Source organism: Oncorhynchus gorbuscha, linkage group LG13 (assembly GCF_021184085.1).
Source record: "Oncorhynchus gorbuscha isolate QuinsamMale2020 ecotype Even-year linkage group LG13, OgorEven_v1.0, whole genome shotgun sequence".
Taxonomy (NCBI): domain Eukaryota; kingdom Metazoa; phylum Chordata; class Actinopteri; order Salmoniformes; family Salmonidae; genus Oncorhynchus; species Oncorhynchus gorbuscha.
Genome location: NC_060185.1, coordinates 97923345 through 97945844, shown reverse-complemented (window position 1 = coordinate 97945844; position 22500 = coordinate 97923345). Strand labels below are relative to the sequence as shown.

The 22500-nt window shown below is 45.5% G+C and overlaps 1 protein-coding gene across 1 annotated transcript in view; it reads left to right on the top strand.

The window, feature by feature from the left end:
• The window catches only part of LOC123993769 (netrin receptor UNC5A-like), a 559088-nt gene that overhangs the window by 444721 nt on the left and 91867 nt on the right, over positions 1-22500 (top strand). Inside the window, exons 7-11 of the mRNA XM_046296250.1 lie at positions 981-1232; positions 3695-4012; positions 9605-9692; positions 11131-11299; positions 22199-22432. Coding sequence (XP_046152206.1) covers positions 981-1232; positions 3695-4012; positions 9605-9692; positions 11131-11299; positions 22199-22432 — 1061 coding nt within the window. The remainder of the gene's footprint in view (positions 1-980; positions 1233-3694; positions 4013-9604; positions 9693-11130; positions 11300-22198; positions 22433-22500) is intronic.

The following is a 22500-nucleotide window of genomic DNA, read 5'->3' as shown; positions in this document are numbered from 1 at the left end:
CTAACTGGTTGAGGATCAGATGAGAACAGAGTTCTAACTGGTTGAGGATCAGATGAGAACAGAGTTCTAACTGGTTGAGGATCAGATGGGAACAGAGTTCTAATTGGTTGGAGGATCAGATGGGAACAGAGTTCTAATGAGGATCAGATGAGAATAGAGTTCTAATTGGTTGGAGGATCAGATGGGAACAGAGTTCTAATTGGTTGAGGATCAGATGAGAACAGAGTTCTAACTCGTGTAGTACCTACTGTTTGACAGACCTAGGTCAATTCCGACAGTGAAATTGTCTATTTTTTGTATCCCACCATTCCTCGCTCTCTCTCTTTCTCCCTTCACCCTGCTCTCTCTCTTTCTCTTTCTCCCTTCACCCTGCTCTCTCTCTCTCTTTCTCCCTTCACCCTGCTCTCTCTCTTTCTCTTTCTCCCTTCACCCTGCTCTCTCTCTCTCTTTCTCCCTTCACCCTGCGCTCTCTCTCTTTCTCCCTTCACCCTGCTCTCTCTCTCTTTCTCCCTTCACCCTGCTCCTCTTCTCCCTTTATCCTGCTCTCTCTCTCTTTCTCCCTTTATCCTGCTCTCTCTCTTTCTCTTTCTCCCTTCACCCTGCTCTCTCTCTCTCTTTCTCCCTTCACCCTGCTCTCTCTCTCTTTCTCCCTTCACCCTGCTCTTTCTCCCTTTATCCTGCTCTCTCTCTCTCTCTTTCTCCCTTCACCCTGCTCTCTCTCTCTCTCTCTCTTTCTCCCTTCACCCCTCTCTCTCTCTTTCTCCCTTCACCCTGCTCTCTCTCTTTCTCCCTTCACCCTGCTCTCTCTCTTTCTCTTTCTCCATTCACCCTGCTCTCTCTCTCTCTCTTTCTCCATTCACCCTGCTATCTCTCTCTCTCTCTCCCTTCTCCCCTCTCTCTCTCTCTCTCTCTCTCTCTCTCTCTCTCTCTCTCTCTCTCTCTCTCTCTCTCTCTCTCTCTCTCTCTCTCTCTCTCTCTAGCTGCCAATGGAGTTGAGGATGTGGCCCTGTATGTGGGTATTGTAGCCGTAGCTCTCTGTCTGACCCTCATCCTCATCGTGGTGGTCCTGGTCTACCGCCGTAAGAAGGAGGGTCTGGACGCTGACGTAGCGGACTCGTCCATCCTGACCACGGGCTTCCAGCCTATGGGCATCAAGCCTAGCAAGCCAGGTGTGTGGGCACCTCGGCACCGGGCCCCCGGCCCCCCTGGCCCCCGCCCCGGTACCCGCAGCAGTAGGATAATGCTCTTGGTTTTATTTTCTACCCTTCCTTCCATCCCTCCGTCAATCTGTCAGTCTGTACTGTCCTTCATCCAACCTATACTGTACACCCAATGTGTCAACTGTCCCTTGTGTTACCTAGTCTCACCATAGTCATCTAATGCCCCTTGTGTTATCTAGTCTCACCATAGTCATCTACTGTCCCTTGTGTTATCTAGTCTCACCATAGTCATCTACTGTCCCTTGTGTTATCTAGTCTCACCATAGTCATCTACTGTCCCTTGTGTTACCTATTCTACTCAGCATTTTTGTTGTGTTCGTGTGTGCGTGTGTGTGTGTGTGTGTGTGTGTGTGTGTGTGTGTGTGTGTGTGTGTGTGTGTGTGTGTGTGTGTGTGTGTGTGTGTGTGTGTGTAGGGTCATAGACGTTGACCAAATAGTCTCCTATAGTATTCCCATCACATTGTGTTGTTTCTCTGTTCTCTACAGTCATCTGTCTGTACAGTACAGTATATCTACTAACATAGAAATTGTGTGTGTTGACTTGTTGCTCCTCTCCTCTTTTTAAACTCTGCCTGCTATACCTCCTCTGAGTCGCCATGGAAGCCTTTCTAGACTCTAGCTGCTATACCTCCTCTGAGTCGCCATGGAAGCCTTTCTAGACTCTAGCTGCTATACCTCCTCTGAGTCGCCATGGAAGCCTCCTCTGGGTCACCATGGAAGCCTCCTCTGGGTCACCATGGAAGCCTCCTCTGAGTCACCATGGAAGCCTTTCTAGACTCTACCTGCTAAACCTCCTCTGAGTCACCATGGAAGCCTTTCTAGACTCTACCTGCTAAACCTCCTCTGAGTCACCATGGAAGCCTTTCTAGACTCTACCTGCTAAACCTCCTCTGAATCACCATGGAAGCCTCCTCTGAGTCACCATGGAAGCCTTTCTAGACTCTACCTGCTAAACCTCCTCTGAATCACCATGGAAGCCTTTCTAGACTGCCTGCTAAACCTCCTCTGAGTCACCATGGAAGCCTCCTCTGAGTCACCATGGAAGCCTTTCTAGACTACCTGCTAAACCTACTCTGAGTCACCATGGAAGCCTCATTGTAACGGTTTTCTAGGTGTGAAGGAGAGTCGGACCAAAATGCAGCGTGTAGATTGCGATCCATATTTAATGAACAACGTAAACACGAATAAACACAAACACTACAAAACAAAGAACGTAAATAACGAAACGAAAATCGAAACAGCCTATACTTGTGTCAACTAACACAGCGACAGGAACAAGGACACTAAGGACAATCACCCACGAAACACACAAAGAATATGGCTGCCTAAATATGGTTCCCAATCAGAGACAACGATAAACACCTGCCTCTGATTGAGAACCACTTCAGACAGCCATAGACTTTGCTAGATCACCCCACTAAGCTACAATCCCAATATATACACACCCACATACAAAACCCCATGCCACACCCTGGCTTGACCAAATACATGAAGATAAACACAAAATACTTCGACCAGGGCGTGACACTCCTCTGAGTCACCATGGAAGCCTCCTCTGAGTCACCATGGAAGCCTTTCTAGACTCTACCTGCTAAACCTCCTCTGAGTCACCATGGAAGCCTTTCTAGACTCTACCTGCTAAACCTACTCTGAGTCACTATGGAAGCCTCTCTAGACTGCCTGCTAAACCTCCTCTGAGTCACCATGGAAGCCTCTCTAGACTGCCTGCTAAACCTCCTCTGAGTCACCATGGAAGCCTCCTCTGAGTCACCATGGAAGCCTTTCTAGACTCTACCTGCTAAACCTCCTCTGAGTCACCATGGAAGCCTCTCTAGACTGCCTGCTAAACCTCCTCAGAGTCACCATGGAAGCCTCCTCTGAGTCACCATGGAAGCCTTTCTAGACTCTACCTGCTAAACCTCCTCTGAATCTGAGTTGTGTCTTAATTATAACAGCATTGTGTTTGTGTGCTTCTGTCTCTGGGACTTTATGTTTCTCTCTCTCTTTTTTTCTCTTCCTCTGTGTGTGTGTTAGAGATGAGGTGGTTTCCTGTTGTGCTGTGACGGTGTGTGTGTTAGAGATGAGGTGGTTTCCTGTTGTGCTGTGACGGTGTGTGTGCTAGAGATGAGGTGGTTTCCTGTTGTGCTGTGACGGTGTGTGTGTTAGAGATGAGGTGGTTTCCTGTTGTGCTGTGAGAGATGAGGTGGTTTCCTGTGTGCTGTACGAGAGATGAGGTGGTTTCCTGTTGTGCTGTTACGTTGTGTGTGTGTTAGAGATGAGGTGGTTTCCTGTTGTGCTGTCACGGTGTGTGTGCTAGAGATGAGGTGGTTTCCTGTTGTGCTGTGACGGTGTGTGTGTTAGAGATGAGGTGGTTTCCTGTTGTGCTGTGACGGTGTGTGTGTCCCCTGCTGAGATGAGGTGGTTTCTGTTGTTGTCACTGTTGTGCTGTGACGGTGGTCTCTGATCTGTTTTAGAGAACTCCCATCTGCTTACCATCCAGCCTGACCTAACCACCACGACCACCAGCTACCAAGGAACCCTGCACTCACGTCACGACGGCACCACACACACCGGCACCGCTAAGTTCTCAATGACCAACGGTCCGCTTCTAGACCCCATACCAAACGGGTCGCACCACACCTTACACAACGGGAAGATGACCTCTGACCCTGCGGAGTTTATGACCCGGCTGTCCAATCAGACGTACTTCAAGACGTTGCCGCGGGACGTGGCTAACACCTCGTATGGGACATTCAACTTCCTGGGGGGTAGACTCACCATCCCCAACACAGGTAAGAGCTGATTGGTTGATGGGTTTATTGATTGAAAACGTAAGGTACCAGTCAAAAGTTTGGACACACCTACTCATTCAAGGGTTTTTCTTTAATTTTGACTATTTTCTACATTGTAGAATAATAGTGAAGACATCAAAACAATGAAATAACACACATGGAATCATGTAGTAGTGTTAAACAAATCAAAATATATTTTATATTTGAGATTCTTCAAAGTAGCCACCCTTTGCCTTGATGGCAGCTTTGCAAACTCTTGGCATATATTTAGAGTTGTTTAACACTTTCTGTTACGACATGATTCCATACGTGTTATTTCATAGTTTTGATGTCTTCACTACTTTTCTACAATGTAGAAATGGTATATATTTGAAGAAAAAGCGACATCGTTATGGCAATGGGTCTGTATTGCCTTCTTTTCTAGTTTAGCAACACATACACGGTCTTCAGCCAATCCATATGTGTGTGCCTTAGCGATGTAGTCAGTCCAGCCCAGTAAACTGATAGGGTCATCTCTGTCCACTACAGCCCAACCCACTCCAGGGCCACTGAGTTAATTCAGAGTAATTAGTCTCTCTTACAGGCCAGAGACTTCATCATGTTGCCACGGACTGATAGAATATCTGCCTGCCTACCGGTCTGCCAGTCTGCCTGTCTGTCTGCCTGCCTGTCTGCCTGTCTGTCTGCCTGTCTGCCTGTATGTCTGTCTGCCCGTCGGTCTGTCTGTCTGTCTGTCTGCCCGTCTGCCCGTCTGCCCGTCTGCCCGTCTGCCTGTCTGCCCGTCTGCCTGTCTGCCTGTCTGCATGAAGATTTGCAGAAAGGCCAGGGAGAGGAGAGGGACACCAGCAGCATAGGGTCATGTTGAAGGCTGTGATCCCAAATGCATCCAATTCCCTATGGGCCCTGGTTAATGCACCCTATTTCCCTACGGGCCCTGGATAAAAGTAGTGCACTACATAATGAATAGGGTGCCGTTTGTCTGTATGAGTGTCTACATTAGTGTCTCAGACCGTATGGAGAGAGAGAAAGCACTGCAGGTTATCTTCAGGCCATGGTGATGGTTACCTAGAAACATGGGTCGCATCCCAAACAGAAACCTATTCCCCGCATAGTGCACTACCTTTGACCAGAGCCCTAGCAGTGCACTATTTAGGGGATAGTGTGCAATTTGAGATGGATGCATAGAGAGTGAGAAAGCAGATTACCTTCGGGCCACGTTGATGATTACCCAGAAACCATGCGTCATCACCACTGACTGGAACTTCTTATTCAAATTGCCAAAAAAAACTTCCACAGCAACTTTTAAAATGTCAGCTACAAATACACACATAGTATTATTATAGAAGACATCACTCCTCAGTCACATTCATATGAATTAATTTGGAAAGCACTGTTCTATTTATTTTTTTAAACAACAACTGAAGTATTTTTAAAAAAAAAAAATTTTTTTTTAGATGAGCTATATCTGAACACGCCAGTAATTACAGGTTAAATTGATAGAGAGCTGTAGCAGGACGGAACATAGAGAGAGAGAGAGAGAGACGTAAGACATCCGGGAAACGACTTTAGACCAAATGACCTCAATTAGAACCTTACCGTTGGTGACATCACTGCTGCTAGTCACATGACTGACGCACGTAACGTCTTGATGGTCTGGTAATATAGAACATCAGAAAGTCTGGAATCCTCTCTGTCTTCTCTTCTTGTCTCTCCTCCTCTCCACTATTCAGGATTTAGTTATATAGGTGACAACAGTGTGTCTATTGGTCAGATCATTCAGTAGTTCTATAGGTGACAACAGTGTTTCTATTGGTCAGATCATTCAGTAGTTCTATAGGTGACAACAGTGTTTCTATTGGTCAGATCATTCAGTAGTTATATAGGTGACAACAGGGTTTCTATTGGTCAGATCATTCAGTAGTTATATAGGTGACAACAGTGTTTCTATTGGTCAGATCATTCAGTAGTTATATAGGTGACAACAGTGTTTCTATTGGTCAGATCATTCAGTAGTTATATAGGTGACAACAGTGTTTCTATTGGTCAGATCATTCAGTAGTTATATAGGTGACAACAGTGTTTCTATTGGTCAGATCATTCAGTAGTTCTATAGGTGACAACAGTGTTTCTATTGGTCAGATCATTCAGTAGTTATATAGGTGACAACAGTGTTTCTATTGGTCAGATCATTCAGTAGTTATATAGGTGACAACAGTGTTTCTATTGGTCAGATCATTCAGTAGTTATATAGGTGACAACAGTGTTTCTATTGGTCAGATCATTCAGTAGTTATATAGGTGACAACAGGGTTTCTATTGGTCAGATCATTCAGTAGTTCTATAGGTGACAACAGGGTTTCTGTTGGTCAGATCATTCAGTAGTTATATAGGTGACAACAGGGTTTCTATTGGTCAGATCATTCAGTAGTTATATAGGTGACAACAGTGTTTCTATTGGTCAGATCATTCAGTAGTTATATAGGTGACAACAGGGTTTCTATTGGTCAGATCATTCAGTAGTTATATAGGTGACAACAGGGTTTCTATTGGTCAGATCATTCAGTAGTTAGTTATATAGGTGACAACAGTGTTTATATTGGTCAGATCATTCAGTAGTTAGTTATATAGTATATAGGTGACAACAGGGTTTCTGTTGGTCAGATCATTCAGTAGTTAGTTATATAGGTGACAACAGTGTTTCTATTGGTCAGATCATTCAGTAGTTAGTTATATAGGTGACAACAGGGTTTCTATTGGTCAGATCATTCAGTAGTTAGTTATATAGGTGACAACAGTGTTTCTATTGGTCAGATCATTCAGTAGTTAGTTATATAAGTGACAACAGTGTTTCTATTGGTCAGATCATTCAGTAGTTAGTTATATAGGTGACAACAGGGTTTCTATTGGTCAGATCATTCAGTAGTTAGTTATATAGGTGACAACAGGGTTTCTATTGGTCAGATCATTCAGTAGTTAGTTATATAGGTGACAACAGTGTTTCTATTGGTCAGATCATTCAGTAGTTATATAAGTGACAACAGTGTTTCTATTGGTCAGATCTTTCAGTAGTTATATAAGTGACAACAGTGTTTCTATTGGTCAGATCATTCAGTAGTTAGTTATATAAGTGACAACAGTGTTTCTATTGGTCAGATCATTCAGTAGTTATATAGGTGACAACAGTGTTTATATTGGTCAGATCATTCAGTAGTTAGTTATATAAGTGACAACAGTGTTTCTATTGGTCAGATCATTCAGTAGTTAGTTATATAAGTGACAACAGTGTTTCTATTGGTCAGATCATTCAGTAGTTATATAGGTGACAACAGTGTTTCTATTGGTCAGATCATTCAGTAGTTATATAGGTGACAACAGTGTTTCTATTGGTCAGATCATTCAGTAGTTATATAGGTGACAACAGTGTTTCTATTGGTCAGATCATTCAGTATTATCTGGAGAGAGATAATGATCTTTCCCTCTCCCTTTCTTTTCTCAAACTCTCTGTCTCTCTCTCCTTTCTCACTCTCATGTATCTCCCTCTCTCTCTCTCTCTCTCTCCTTCCTCTCTCTCTCTCTCTCTCTCTCTCTCTCTCTCTCTCTCTCTCTCTCTCTCTCTCCTTCCTCTCTCTCTCTCTCTCCTTCCTCTCTCTCTCTCTCTCCTTCTCTCTCTCTCTCTCTTCTTTCTCTCTCTCTCTCCTTCCTCTCTCTCTCTCTTCCTCTCTCTCTCTCTTCCTCTCTCTCTCTCTCTCTCTCTCTCTCTCCTTTCTCTCCGCCTCTCTCTCTCTCTCTCTCTCTCTCTCTCTCTCTCTCTCTCTCTCTCTCTCTCTCTCTCTCTCTCTCTCTCTCCCTCTCCTTTCTCTCCCCCTCTCTCTCTCTTTTCTTTCTCTTTCTCCTTTCACTCGCTCTCCTTTCTCTCTCCTTTATCTCTATCTCTGTCTCTCTCTTTTCTCTTTCTCTCTGTGTATATGCTGTCACATATTGTATGCATGGATTAACTCAAACCCTTGACACTAATCTTCTCACTTGGCGCTAGACAAGCAAACACACACACATGAGCACACACAGAGAGAAGGAGAGATATCCTCATTCTGGTCATGCAAACATTTAGATATTGTATATGTGAGATATGAATATATAATTACGAACACACGTTTGCTTCCATGAAAGTGCATGAGATAAGCATGTTGTATTTAACCAGATGTCTTCCTGTAATAGTCTAGCTGTAGAATAGGAGACACGTGTTGTTTATCTTCTTGTAGAACAGCAGACACATGTTGTTTGTCTTCCTGTAGAACAGCAGACACATGTTGTTTAGTGTAGAACAGCAGACACATGTTGTTTATCTTCCTGTAGAACAGCAGACACATGTTGTTTATCTTCCTGTAGAACAGCAGACACATGTTGTTTGTCTTCCTGTAGAACAGCAGACACATGTTGTTTTAGTGTAGAACAGCAGACACATGTTGTTTATCTTCCTGTAGAACAGCAGACACATGTTGTTTTAGTGGAGAACAGCAGACACATGTTGTTTTAGTGGAGAACAGGAGACACATGTTGTGTATCTTCCTGTAGAACAGCAGACACATGTTGTTTATCTTCCTGTAGAACAGCAGACACATGTTGTTTGTCTTCCTGTAGAACAGCAGACACATGTTGTTTTAGTGTAGAACAGCAGACACATGTTGTTTATCTTCCTGTAGAACAGCAGACACATGTTGTTTATCTTCCTGTAGAACAGGAAACACATGTTGTTTATCTTCCTGTAGAACAGCAGACACATGTTGTTTATCTTCCTGTAGAACAGCAGACACATGTTGTTTTAGTGGAGAACAGGAGACACATGTTGTTTATCTTCCTGTAGAACAGGAGACACATGTTGTTTATCTTCCTGTAGAACAGCAGACACATGTTGTTTATCCTCCTGTAGAACAGCAGACACATGTGGTTTATCTTCCTGTAGAACAGCAGACACATGTTGTTTATCTTCCTGTAGAACAGCAGACACATGTTGTTTATCTTCCTGTAGAACAGGAGACACATGTGGTTTATCTTCCTGTAGAACAGCAGACACATGTTGTTTATCTTCCTGTAGAACAGCAGACACATGTGGTTTATCTTCCTGTAGAACAGGAGACACATGTTGTTTATCTTCCTGTAGAACAGCAGACACATGTTGTTTATCTTCCTGTAGAACAGCAGACACATGTTGTTTTAGTGGAGAACAGCAGACACATGTTGTTTTAGTGGAGAACAGCAGACACATGTTGTTTTAGTGGAGAACAGCAGACACATGTTGTTTTAGTGGAGAACTACGTGATGAGAATCCTTCACTTAAAGTGTTTTGGAAAAGCTTCAACTGAGGTATTCCTTCTCTTCTGTCAGGCGTGCGCGTATGCACGTGCGCGTATGCACGTGCGCGTGTGCTTGTTATCCTCATCCGTCCTGTCGGTCCTCCGGCTTGCCTCCTTTGTGGAATTACAAAAGCACCGTTCAGACACAACAAATGAGCCTCTCTCTCTCTCTCTGTCTTCTTCTGTGGTGGTGTTATTTGTGTTTTGATTCATTCTTCTTCTTCTGTGGTGTTGTTGTTTAGGCATCAGCCTGCTGATCCCTCCAGAGGCCATCCCCAGGGGAAAGATCTATGAGATATATCTCACCACTCAGAGGAAAGAAGATTTAAGGTGGGCTCTTTAACTTGAACTAACTGGCTGTGTGTGTGTGTGTGTGTGTGTGTGTGTGTGTGTGTGTGTGTGTGTGTGTGTGTGTGTGTGTGTGTGTGTGTGTGTGTGTGTGTGTGTGTGTGTGTGTGTGTGTGTGTGTGTGTGTGTGTGTGTGTGTGTGTGTGTGTGTGTGTGTGTGTGTGTGTGTGTGTGTGATCTGCCACCATGTCCACAAAACCCAGCAATGTATGATGTTAAAGTAGACCTGCCTCAGATTATCTAGATGTGTGAAATTAAAGTAGACCTGCGTCAGATTATCTAGATGTGTGATGGTAAAGTAGACCTGCCTCAGATTATCTAGATGTGTGAAGTTAAAGTAGACCTGCCTCAGATTATCTAGATGTGTGATGGTAAAGTAGACCTGCCTCAGATTATCTAGATGTGTGAAAAGTAGACCTGCCTCAGATTATCTAGATGTGTGAAGTTAAAGTAGACCTGCCTCAGATTATCTAGATGTATGATGTTAAAGTAGACCTGCCTCAGATTATCTAGATGTATGATGTTAAAGTAGACCTGCCTCAGATTATCTAGATGTATGATGTTAAAGTAGACCTGCCTCAGATTATCTAGATGTATGATGGTAAAGTAGACCTGCGCCAAATCATCAGTGACTGTAAACAACTCATGAATAAAACCTCTTTTACTTTGCTCCTCCACCTTGTTCCCCCAACCTTTCTCTCTCCAAACTCTCTCTCTCCAACCTCTCTCTCCCCAACCTCTCTCTCCCACCCCAACCTCTCTCTCTCTAACCTCTCTCTCCCACCCCAACCTCTCTCTCCCAACCCAACCTCTCTCTCCCACCCCAACCTCTCTCTCCCACCCCAACCTCTCTCACCCACCACAACCTCTCTCACCCACCCCCCAAACCTCTCTCACCCACCCCCAACCTCTCTCACCCACCCCAACCCCAACCTCTCTCACACCCCAACCTCTCTCCCACCCCAACCTCTCTCCCCCCAACCTCTCTCAACACCCCAACCTCTCTCCCACCCCAACCTCTCTCTCCCACCCCTCTCTCCCACCCCAACCTCTCTCCCACCCCAACCTCTCTCCCTCCTCCCACCCCAACCTCTTTCTCACACCCCAACCTCTCTCTCCCACCCCAAACCTCTCTCCCACCCCAAACCTCTCTCCCACCCCAAATCTCTCTCCCACCCCAAACCTCTCTCCCACCCCAAACCTCTCTTCCACCCAAAATCTCTCCCACCCCAAACTCTCCCCAACCTCAACTTCTTCCTCAACCCCTCAACACCCCCTCTCCTCCTACCCTCACCTAACCCTTCCCCACTACCCACCTACCAACCCTTCCTCCCGTCTCCCTTCTGCCCCTACCGTCGACTAACCCCTCCTCCACTCTGCCTACTCCTCATAACTCCTCCTCCTCTCTCCACCCATGCAGGTTACCCCTGGCGGGCTGCCAGACCCTGCTGAGTCCCATAGTGAGCTGTGGTCCTCCGGGGGTGGTTCTGACGCGACCCACAATTCTCAGCATGGACCATTGTTCTGACGCCTGTCCTGAGAACTGGGCCATCAGGCTGAAGAAACAGAACTACGAAGGCGTCTGGGAGGTGAGAACAGATGACTGTAGACGACACAGAAACAACACAATGTGATGGGAATACTATAGGAGACTATTTGGTCAACGTCTATGACCCTACACACACACACACACACGCACACGCACACGCACACGCACACGCACACGCACACGCACACGCGCACGCACACGCACACACATGAGAGGATCTGGATTATAGCTAGAGTACATTATTTTATTTTAGTCCTTTTGCAGGCTTTTGTTCCAGCCCTACTAACACAGCTGATTCAACTGAGCATGGTCTGGATTTAAACCCAGAGCTACTGTGTCTATCCCTGGTGTTGACAAAACATCCAATCACAGCCAGCCGTGACCGGGAACCCCATAGCAAGGTTGTCATTATCCAGTGGTAGGAGAGGATTTTACCAAGGGGCTTATCTTTGCTCATCGTGCTCTAGAAACGTCTTGTGGTAGGGGAGGATTTTACCAAGGGGCTTACCTTTGCTCATCGTGCTCTAGAAACGTCTTGTGGTAGGGGATTTTACCAAGGGGCTTATTTGCTCATCGTGCTCTAGAAACGTCTTGTGGTAGGGGAAGATTTTACCAAGGGCTTACCTTTGCTCATCACGCTCTAGAAACGTCTTGTGGTAGGGGAAGATTTTACCAAGGGGCTTACCTTTGCTTACCTTTGCTCATCGTGCTCTAGAAACGTCTTGTGGTAGGGGAAGATTTTACCAAGGGGCTTACCTTTGCTCATCGTGCTCTAGAAACGTCTTGTGGTAGGGGAAGATTTTACCAAGGGAGCTTACCTTTGCTCATCGTGCTCTAGAAACGTCTTGTGGTAGGGGAAGATTTTACCAAGGGGCTTACCTTTGCTCATCGTGCTCTAGAAACGTCTTGTGGTAGGGGAAGATTTTACCAAGGGGCTTACCTTTGCTCATGCTCGTGCTTTTACACCTGCATTGTTTGCTGTTTGGGGTTTTAGGCTGGGTTTCTGTACAGCACTTTGAGATATCAGCTGATGTACGAAGGGCTATATAAATAAATTTGATTTGATTTGATTTGCTCATCGCGCCCTAGAAACGTCTTGTGGAAGGGCTGGGCGCCTGCAAGCTAACTTCCGTTGTCAGTCTAACAGTGTTTCCTCCTAATCACATTGGTGTGGCTTCCGGGTTAAGCGAGCAATTTGATATCGATAGTAGTGTGACCAGGCAGGTCATGTTTCAGAGGACGTACGACTCGACTTTCGCCTCTCCGGAGCTCATTCGGGTAGTTGCAGCGATGAGCAAAGGATGGAATTCTGGGAGAAAATGGGGTAAACAACATTCGCTATGTGGCCATACCATACTGAACACACCTGATCTCGGAAACTAAGCAAGGTCGGGCCAGGTTAGTACTTGGATGGGAGACCGCCTGGGAATACCAGGTGCTGTAAGCAAAACATTTTTTTTTTTTTTCATTAAAGACCAATCATGCACAGTTGTTCAAATGTATACCATACTATTGCAAACGGAATTAAATTATTTCTTCAAATGTCTCCTCTGTCACTTATATTGCAAAACATTGGTACCCCCCCCCCGACACCAATTACAAAGACCCCTCTATACAGTACTGTCCCCTGGGTTACAGAGCAGTTCCCCTCTCTACTCTACCTGTAGACTACATTAGAAAGCAGTGCAGAGATCCAACCTCCCCTCACCTTCATATCAATAATTCAATGTCTGTGTGTCTGGTTAGGAATATCTACAGAGAGTAGTGACAGAGAGAGGAAGAGAGGTAGAGAGAGAGAGGTACAGAGAGAGAAGTACACAGAGGGAGGGAGGGAGGGAGGGAGGGAGGGAGGGAGGGGGAGGGAGGGAGGGAGGGAGGGAGGGAGGAGAGGGAGGGAGGGAGGGAGGGAGGGGAGGGAGGGGGAGGAGGGAGGGGAGGGAGGGAGAGAGAGAGAGAGAGAGTACAGAGAGAGAGGTAGAGAGAGTAGAGAGAGAGAGAGAGAGCGGGATGGAGGCAGAGATGGAGGGAGGGAGCGAGGGAGCGAGCGAGCGAGGTTGGGGTGGGAGAGTTTGGTGTTGGAGAGAGCGAGAGAAGAGAAGAGAAGAGAAGAGAAGAGAAGAGAAGAGAAGAGAAGAGAAGAGAAGAGAAGAGAAGAGAAGAGAGATGGGGATGGGGCGAGAGGTAGAGTGAGAGAGAGAGATGGGAAGGGAAGGGGGATGGAGGGAGAGAGGTAGAGCGAGAGAAGAGAGCTGTGGAGGGGGAACGGAGGGAGAGAGAGAGAGAGATAGAGCGAGAGAGAGATGGGAAGGGGGATGGAGAGGGAGAGAGGTAGAGCGAGAGAAGAGAGCTGGGGAGGGGGACGGAGGGAGAGAGAGAGAGGTAGAGCGAGAGAGAGATGGGAAGGGGGATGGAGAGAGAGAGAGGTAGAGCGAGAGAGAGAGTGATGGGAAGGGGGAGGGAGAGAGGGAGGGAGAGCAGTAGAACGAGAGAGAGAGATGGGAAGAGGGAGGGAGGGAGGGAGGGAAGGGGGAAGGAGGGAGAGAAAGAGAGGTAGAGCGAGAGAGATGGGAAGAGGGAGGGAGGGAGGGAGGGAAGGAGGGAGAGAAAGAGAGGTAGAGCGAGAGAGATGGGAAGGGGGGGGAGGGAGGGAAGGAGGGAGGGGAGAGAGAGAGAGGAGAGAGATAAGGGGGAGGTAGAGAGAGAGAGATGGGAAGGGGGAGGGAGGGAAGGAGGGAGAGAGAGAGAGAGGTAGAGCGAGAGAGATGGGAAGGGGGAGGGAGGGAAGGAGGGAGAGAGAGAGAAAGGTAGAGCGAGAGAGATGGGAAGGGGGAGGGAGGGAGGGAAGGAGGGAGAGAGAGAGAGAGGTAGAGCGAGAGAGATGGGAAGGGGGAGGGAGGGAGGGAAGGAGGGAGACCTCCTGCCCTTCCTGACCTCCTGCCCTTCCTTCCTGAGAGAGAGGTAGAGAGAGAGAAGAGACGACAGGCTATGTGCACACAACATGAGTTGGAAACTGATGAGCTGCCCTTCCTTCCTGACCTCCTGCCAAGTGTAAGACCATATTAGAGACACATATTTCCCACTGATTACACAGACCCACGAAGAATTCGAAAACAAACCCAATTTTGACAGCAGCAAGATGTGTGACCTGTTGCCACAAGGAAAGGGCAACTGGTGAAGAACTAACACCATTGTAAATACATCCCATAATTATGAATATTTATATTCCCTTTTGTACTTTAACTATTTTCACATCATTACAACACCGTATATAGACATAAAATGACATTTGAAATGTATTTATTATTTTGGAACTTTTGTGAGTGTAATGTTTACTTTTAAATGTTGTTGTTTTTCCCATTTGTTTGTTATCCACTTCACTTGCTTTGGCAACGTTAACATGTGTTTCCCATGACAACATTAACATGTGTTTCCCGTGACAACGTTAACATGTGTTTCCCGTGACAACGTTAACATGTGTTTCCCGTGACAACGTTAACATGTGTTTCCCGTGACAACGTTAACATGTGTTTCCCGTGACAACGTTAACATGTGTTTCCCGTGACAACGTTAACATGTTTCCCATGACAATATCGCCCTTACATTCAATTGAAATTGAATTGACAGACAGACAGACAGACAGACAGACAGACAGACAGACAGACAGACAGACAGACAGACAGACAGACAGACAGACAGACAGACAGACAGGCAGACAGACAGACAGACAGACAGACAGACAGACAGACAGACAGACAGACAGACAGACAGACAGACAGACAGACAGACAGACAGACTGGCAGGCAGGCAGACAGGCAGGCAGGCAGACAGATAGACAGGCAGGCAGGCAGGCAGGCAGGCAGGCAGGCAGGCAGGCAGGCAGGCAGGCAGGCAGGCAGGCAGATAGACAGACAGCAAGAGAGGGATTAATACTGATAGTATGGGTACTCGGCAATGATGTTTAGGCCGAGGTATATATCGTTTTTTTGTGTGCTCCAGGGCAACGGTGTCTAGATGGAATTTGTATTTGTGTTGCCATGTTGACTGGACCTTTTTTTAGAACACCATTATTTTGGTCTTACTGAGATTTACTGTCAGGGTCCAGGTCTGGCAGAATCTGTGCAGAAGATCTAGGTGCTGCTGTAGCCCCTCCTTGGTTGGTGACAGAAGCACCAGATCATCAGCAAACAGTAGACATTTGACTTCAGATTCTAGTAAGGATGAGGCCGAGTGCTGCAGACTGTTTGTAGTGCCCTCGCCAATTCGTTGAAATATATGTTGAAGAGTGTGGGGCTCAAGTTACATCCCTGTCTCACCCCACAGCCCTGTGGAAAGAAATGTCTTTGTTTTATGCCAATTTTAACCCCACACTTGCTGTTTGTGTACATGGATTTTATAATGTCAAATGTTGTTCCCCCAATACCCCTTTCCATCAATTTGTATAGTGGAGGAAAGGTGTGCAGGGTGGAAAGGTGTGCAGGGTGAATACGTGGTCTGTCGTACGATAATTTTGCAAAAAGACAATTTGACATTTGCTCAATACATTGTTTTCACTGATGAAAGGTACAAGTTTGCTGTTAAAGATAATACAGATTATTGTGGTCAAATTTGTCTCAACCTTTGTGGATTACGGTGATCAGTCCTTGGTTCCAAAATATTGTGGAAGATGCCAGAGCTACACATGAAGTTAAAGAGTTTAAGTATTAAGCCAATTGGAATTTGTGGTCTGTATATTTAATAATTTAATTTAGGATACCATCAACACTACAGGTCTTTTTAGGTTGGAGGGTTTGTATTTTGTACGGTAGTTCATTCGATGTAATTGGAGAATCCAGTGCGTTCTGGTAGTCTTTAATATTTGATTATAAAATGTGTATTTGATCATGTACAGTGGGGCAAAAAAGTATTTAGTCAGCCACCAATTGTGCATGTTCTCCCACTTAAAAAGATGAGAGAGGCCTGTAATTTTCATCATAGGTACACTTCAACTATGACAGACAAAATGAGAAAAAAAAATCAGAAAATCACATTGTAGGATTTTAAATGAATTTATTTGCAAATTATGGTGGAAAATAAGTATTTGGTCAAAAACAAAAGTTTATCTCAATACTTTGTTATATACCCATCTATAGAATTTCCTAATATTATTCAGTTCCTTTGGCTTTGATGCCTCATTATTGACTATTGCTCTGTTCAAGTAGACTGTGATTTTACAGTGGTCTGATAGGGGTGTCGGTGGGCTGACTGTGAACGCTCTGAGAGACTCTGGATTGAGGTCAGTGATAAAGTAGTCTACAGTATTACTGCCAATAGATGAGCTATAGGTGTAACTACCATAGGAGTCCCCTCGAAGCCTACCATTGACTATGTACATACCCAGCGTGCGACAGAGCTGCAGGAGTTGTGACCCATTTTTGTTGGTTATGTTGTCGTAGTTGTGTGTAGAGCGGCATATGGGGGAGGGAATGTTGTCACCTCTAGGTAGGTGTTTGAGGGTGTTAGATTATTGTCCAGTTCTGGCATTTATGTCACCACAGACTAGTAGATGTCCCTGAGCCTGAAAATGATTGATTCCCCCTCTAGGATGAAGAAGCTGTCTTCATTAAAGTATGGGGATTCTAGTGGGTGGCACACAGGAGGACATTTTTCCTCTGTTGAGATAATTTCCTTTTGAATTTCTAGCCAAATGTGAAATGTTCCTGTTTTTATTAATTAAATGGAGTGAGTTAGGTCTGCTCTATACCAAATTAGCAAACCCCCTGAGTCTCTTTCCTTTTTCACACCTGGTAGTGTGGTGGATGGGACTACCAGCTCTCTGTAACCTAGAGGGCAACCAGTGGGTCTGTCTCCTCTATACCACCCACCTGGTAGTTTGGTGGATGGGACTACCAGCTCTCTGTAACCTAGAGGGCAACCAGTGGGTCCATCTCCTCTATACCACCCACCTGGTAGGGTGGTGGATGGGACTACCAGCTCTCTGTAACCTAGAGGACAACCAGTGGGTCCATCTCCTCTATACCACCCACCTGGTAGTTTGGTGGATGGGACTAGCAGCTCTCTGTAACCTAGAGGGCAACCAGTGGGTCCGTCTCCTCTATACCACCCACCTGGTAGTTTGGTGGATGGGACTAGCAGCTCTCTGTAACCTAGAGGACAACCAGTGGGTCCGTCTCCTCTATTACCACCCACCTGGTAGTGTGGTGGATGGGACTACCAGCTCTCTGTAACCTAGAGGGCAACCAGTGGATCCATCTCCTCTATACCACCCACCTGGTAGTGTGGTGGATGGGACTACCAGCTCTCTGTAACCTAGAGGGCAACCAGTGGGTCCATCTCCTCTATACCACCCACCTGGTAGTGTGGTGGATGGCAGATGACCTCAGTTCTTGGATATTCCAGGATGAGATAGTGAAGGCTTTGTGTTCCATAAAGTGTCCAATGTTGTTAGTCGTGTGGTTTGGCCTCAGACCAGTAAGTGTCAGCAGATCCTGCTGAGCATCTGGTACTTGCCATTGGCCTGGGCGAGTGTAAGAGTGGGGGTTGGGCCTGTTTGTCTGCTCACGGCCTGGGCGGATGTGTGATTTCCATGTTGAGGCCTAGGCATAGGTCTGATCCGAGGTGGCCTATATGAGGTGTGTGCATGGTTGGTTTGAGGGGTTATTGATTGGGTGGTGGTGCTGTGGTCTGAATGTAGGTTAGAGTGTCTTGCTGGTTGATCTGTTGCTACTGTGTGAGTTGTCGGGGCTTCGGTTGAGGGCGATGTCCTTTAGAGTCCGGGCGAAGGTGGGCACTGCTGCCTTGTAGAGGTGGACCTGATCATAAAGGCTGGTCCAGGGTGGCCAGGTAGACATTTGGTTTTGAGGCACAGTCACGGGAAATAGTTGTGTTTACCCCTGTATGGTGGCAGGGTGAAAGTATTATCGTTGGTAGCAGAGTGGAGAAAAATACTTGCAAGTTGAGGAAAGTAGAAGAAGCTTTTTCAATCACTCCTTTGAGTGCTGTGGCCACCCATTCATGTTGTGCCCTCAAGGCAAAGGGTGGTACTTTGAAGAATCTCAAATCTATTTTCATAGATTTTTTGGTTACGAAATGATTGTGTATATATATATATATATATATATATATATATATATACACCCAATATGTGTGTGTGTGTGTGTGTGTGTGTGTGTGTGTTATTTCATAGTTTTGACATCATCACTATTATTCTACAGTGTAGAAAATAGTAAAAATAAAGAAAAACCCTTGAATGTGTAGGTGTGTCCAAATTTTTGACTGGTCCTTTATATATATACACTACCGTTCAAAGGTTTGGGGTCACTTAGAAATGTCCTTGTTTTTGAAAGAAAAATACATTTTACATCAAATTGATCAGAAATACAGTGTAGACATTGTTAATGTTGTACATGACTATTGTAGCTGGAAACGGCAGATTTTTTAATAGAATATCTACATAGGCGTACAGAGGCCCATTATCAGCAACCATCACTCCTGTGTTCCAATGGCATGTTGTGTTAACTAATCCAAGTTTATCATTTTAAAAAGGCGAATTGATCAATAGAAAACCATTTTTCAATTATGTTAGCACAGCTGAAAACTGTTGTCCTGATGAATGAAGCAATAAAACTGTCCTTCTTTTGACTCGTTGAGTATCTGGAGCATCAGCATTTGTAGGTTCGATTACAAGCTCAAAATGGCCAGAAACAAAGAACTTTCTTCTGAAACTCGTCAGTCTATACTTGTGCTGAGAAATGAAGGCTATTCCATGTGAGAAATTGTCAAGAAACTGAAGATCTCGTACAACGACGTGTACAGTCGTGGTCAAAAGTTTTGAAAATGACACAAAGTCTGCTGCCTCCGTTAGTATGATGGCAATTTGCATGTACTCCAGAATGTTATGAAGAGTGATCAGATAAATTGCAATTAATTGCAAAGTACCTCTTTGCCATGCAAATGAACCTAATCCATAAAAACGTTTCCACTGCATTTCAGCTCTCAGGACCAACTGGCAACATGTTAGTGATTCTCTCGTTAACACAGGTGTGAGTGTTTACGAGGACAAGGCTGGAGATCACTCTGTCATGCTGATTGAGTTCAAATAACAGACAGGAAGCTTCAAAAGGAGGGTGGTGCTTGTCATCATTGTTCTTCCTCTGTCAACCATGGTTACCTGCAAGGAAACACATGCCGTCATCATTGCTTTGCACAAAAAGGGCTTCACAGGCAAGGATATTGCTGCCAGTAAGATTGCACCTAAATCAACCATTTATTAGATCATCAAGAACATCAAGGAGAGTGGTTCAATTGTTGTGAAGAAGGCTTCAGGGCGCCCAAAAAGTCCAGCAAGAGCCAGGACTGTCTCCTAAAGTTAATTCAGCTGCGGGATCGGGGCACCACCAGTACAGAGCTTGCTCAGGAATGGCAGCAGGCAGGTGTGAGTGCATCTGCACACATTGAGGTGAAGACTTTTGGAGGATGGCCTGGTGTCAAGAAGGGCAGCAAAGAAGACACTTCTCTCCAGGAAAAACATCAGGGACAGACTGATATTCTGTAAAAGGTACAGGGATTGGACTGCTGAGGACTGGGGTAAAGTAATTTCCTTTGATGAATCCCCTTTCCGATTGTTTGGGGCATCCGTAAAAAAGCTTGTCCTGAGAAGACAAGGTGAGCGCTACCATCAGTCCTGTGTCATGCCAACAGTAAAGCATCCTGAGACCATTCATGTGTGGGTTGCTTCTCAGCCAAGGGAGTGGGCTCACTCACAATGTTTCCTAAGAACACAGCCATGAATAAAGAATGGTACCAACACATCCTCCGAGAGCAACTTTCTCCCAACCATCCTGGAACAGTTTGGTGACCAACAATGCCTTTTCCAGCATGATGGAGCACCTTGCCATAAGGCAAAGTGATAAGTAAGTGGCTCGGGGAACAAAACATTGATATTTTGGGTCCATGGCCAGGAAAATCCAGAGACCTTAATCCCATTGAGAACTTGTGGTCAATCCTCAAACAAAAACCCACAAGTTCTGACAAACTCCAAGCACTGATTATGCAAGAATTGGCTGCCATCAGTCAGGATGTGGCCCAGAAGTTAATTGACAGCATGCCGGGGCGGATTGCAAAGGTCTTGAAAAAGAAGGGTCAACACGGCAAATATTGACTCTTTGCATCATCAATGTAATTATCAATAAAAGCCTTTGACACTTATGAAATGCTTGTAATTATACTTCAGTATTCCATAGTAACATCTGACAAAAATATCTAAAGATACTGAAGCAGCAAACTTTGTGAAAATTAATATTTGTGTCATTCTCAAAACTTTTGGCCACGACTGTACTACTCCCTTCACAGAACAACACAAACTGGCTCTAACCAGAATAGAAAGATGAGTGGGAGACTCCGGTGCACAACTGAGCAAGAGGACAAGTACATTAGTGTCTAGTTTGAGAAACAGACGCCTCACAAGTCCTCAACTGGCAGCTTCATTAAATAGTATCAGCAAAACACCAGTCTCAATGTCAACAGTGAAGAGGCGACTCCGGGATGCTGTCCTTCTAGGCAGATTTGCAAAGAAAAAGCCACATCTCAGAATGGCCAATGAAAAGAAAAGATTAAGATTGGCAAAAGAACACAGACACTGGACTGAGGAACTCTGCCGAGAAGGCCAGTATCCCGGAGTCACCTCTTCACTGTCAGTCTGTTGAGCTGTAGCGTGTCCTGTCAGTCTGTTGAGCTGTAGCGTGTCCTGTCAGTCTGTTGAGCTGTAGCGTGTCCTGTCTGTCTGTTGAGCTGTAGCGTGTCCTGTCTGTCTGTTGAGCTGTAGCGTGTCCTGACTGTCTGTTGAGCTGTAGCGTGTCCTGTCAGTCTGTTGAGCTGTAGCGTGTCCTGTCAGTCTGTTGAGCTGTAGCGTGTCCTGACTGTCTGTTGAGCTGTAGCGTGTCCTGTCAGTCTGTTGAGCTGTAGCGTGTCCTGTCAGTCTGTTGAGCTGTAGCGTGTCCTGTCAGTTGAGCTGTAGCGTGTCCTGTCTGTCTGTTGAGCTGTAGCGTGTCCTGTCTGTCAGTTGAGCTGTAGCGAGTCCTGTCTGTCTGTTGAGCTGTAGCGTGTCCTGTCTGTCAGTTGAGCTGTAGCGAGTCCTGTCTGTCTGTTGAGCTGTAGCGTGTCCTGACTGTCTGTTGAGCTGTAGCGTGTCCTGTCAGTTGAGCTGTTTCGGCAGGTGGAGCAGACAACTCTCTTCACATTTCTCCTGTCTCTCCCTCTCTCTCTAAATCTCTTTAATCCAATATTTACTCGATGTTACATCTCTTCTTTCTCTCATCTTAGTTCTCCTTTCTCTCATCTTAGTTCTCCTTTCTCTCATCTTAGTTCTCCTTTCTCTCATCTTAGTTCTTCTTTCTCTCATCTTAGTTCTTCTTTCTCTCATCTTAGTTCTCCTTTCTCTCATCTTAGTTCTTCTTTCTCTCATCTTAGTTCTCCTTTCTCTCATCTTAGTTCTCCTTTCTCTCATCTTAGTTCTTCTTTCTCTCATCTTAGTTCTTCTTTCTCTCATCTTAGTTCTCCTTTCTCTCATCTTAGTTCTTCTTTCTCTCATCTTAGTTCTCCTTTCTCTCATCTTAGTTCTCCTTTCTCTCATCTTAGTTCTTCTTTCTCTCATCTTAGTTCTTCTTTCTCTCATCTTAGTTCTTCTTTCTCTCATCTTAGTTCTCCTTTCTCTCATCTTAGTTCTTCTTTCTCTCATCTTAGTTCTCCTTTCTCTCCAGAAGCAGTTTTGTTGCCAGGAAACTAGAGTCCTCTTTCATGTGGTCTGAATTATTTAGTTGATTGTTAAAGTTCTATCACTGTCCACACATGCACCCTGACCCCACTACCACACACAGCCTGCCGATGACCCCACGACCACACACACCCTGCCCCTAACCCCACATCCCTCTCTCTCTATCCCCAGGACGTCTTGATGATGGGGGGGGAATTGATCTCAGAGCCATATTACTGTCAGTTGGAGGCAGAGACGTGCAGAGTGTTCTCGGAGCAGTTGGGTCGTTTCTCTCTGGTGGGAGAATCTCTAAACATGTCCGCAGCTAAGCGTCTCCGTCTGGTGCTCTTCTCTGACGCATACTGCTCTACCCTAGAGTATAACATCAGAGTCTACTGCATGGATGATACACAAGATGTCTTCAAGGTAAGGAACCTAGATACACACCTTTAGAACCCCACAGAGGTGATGACACACCTTTAGAACCCCACAGA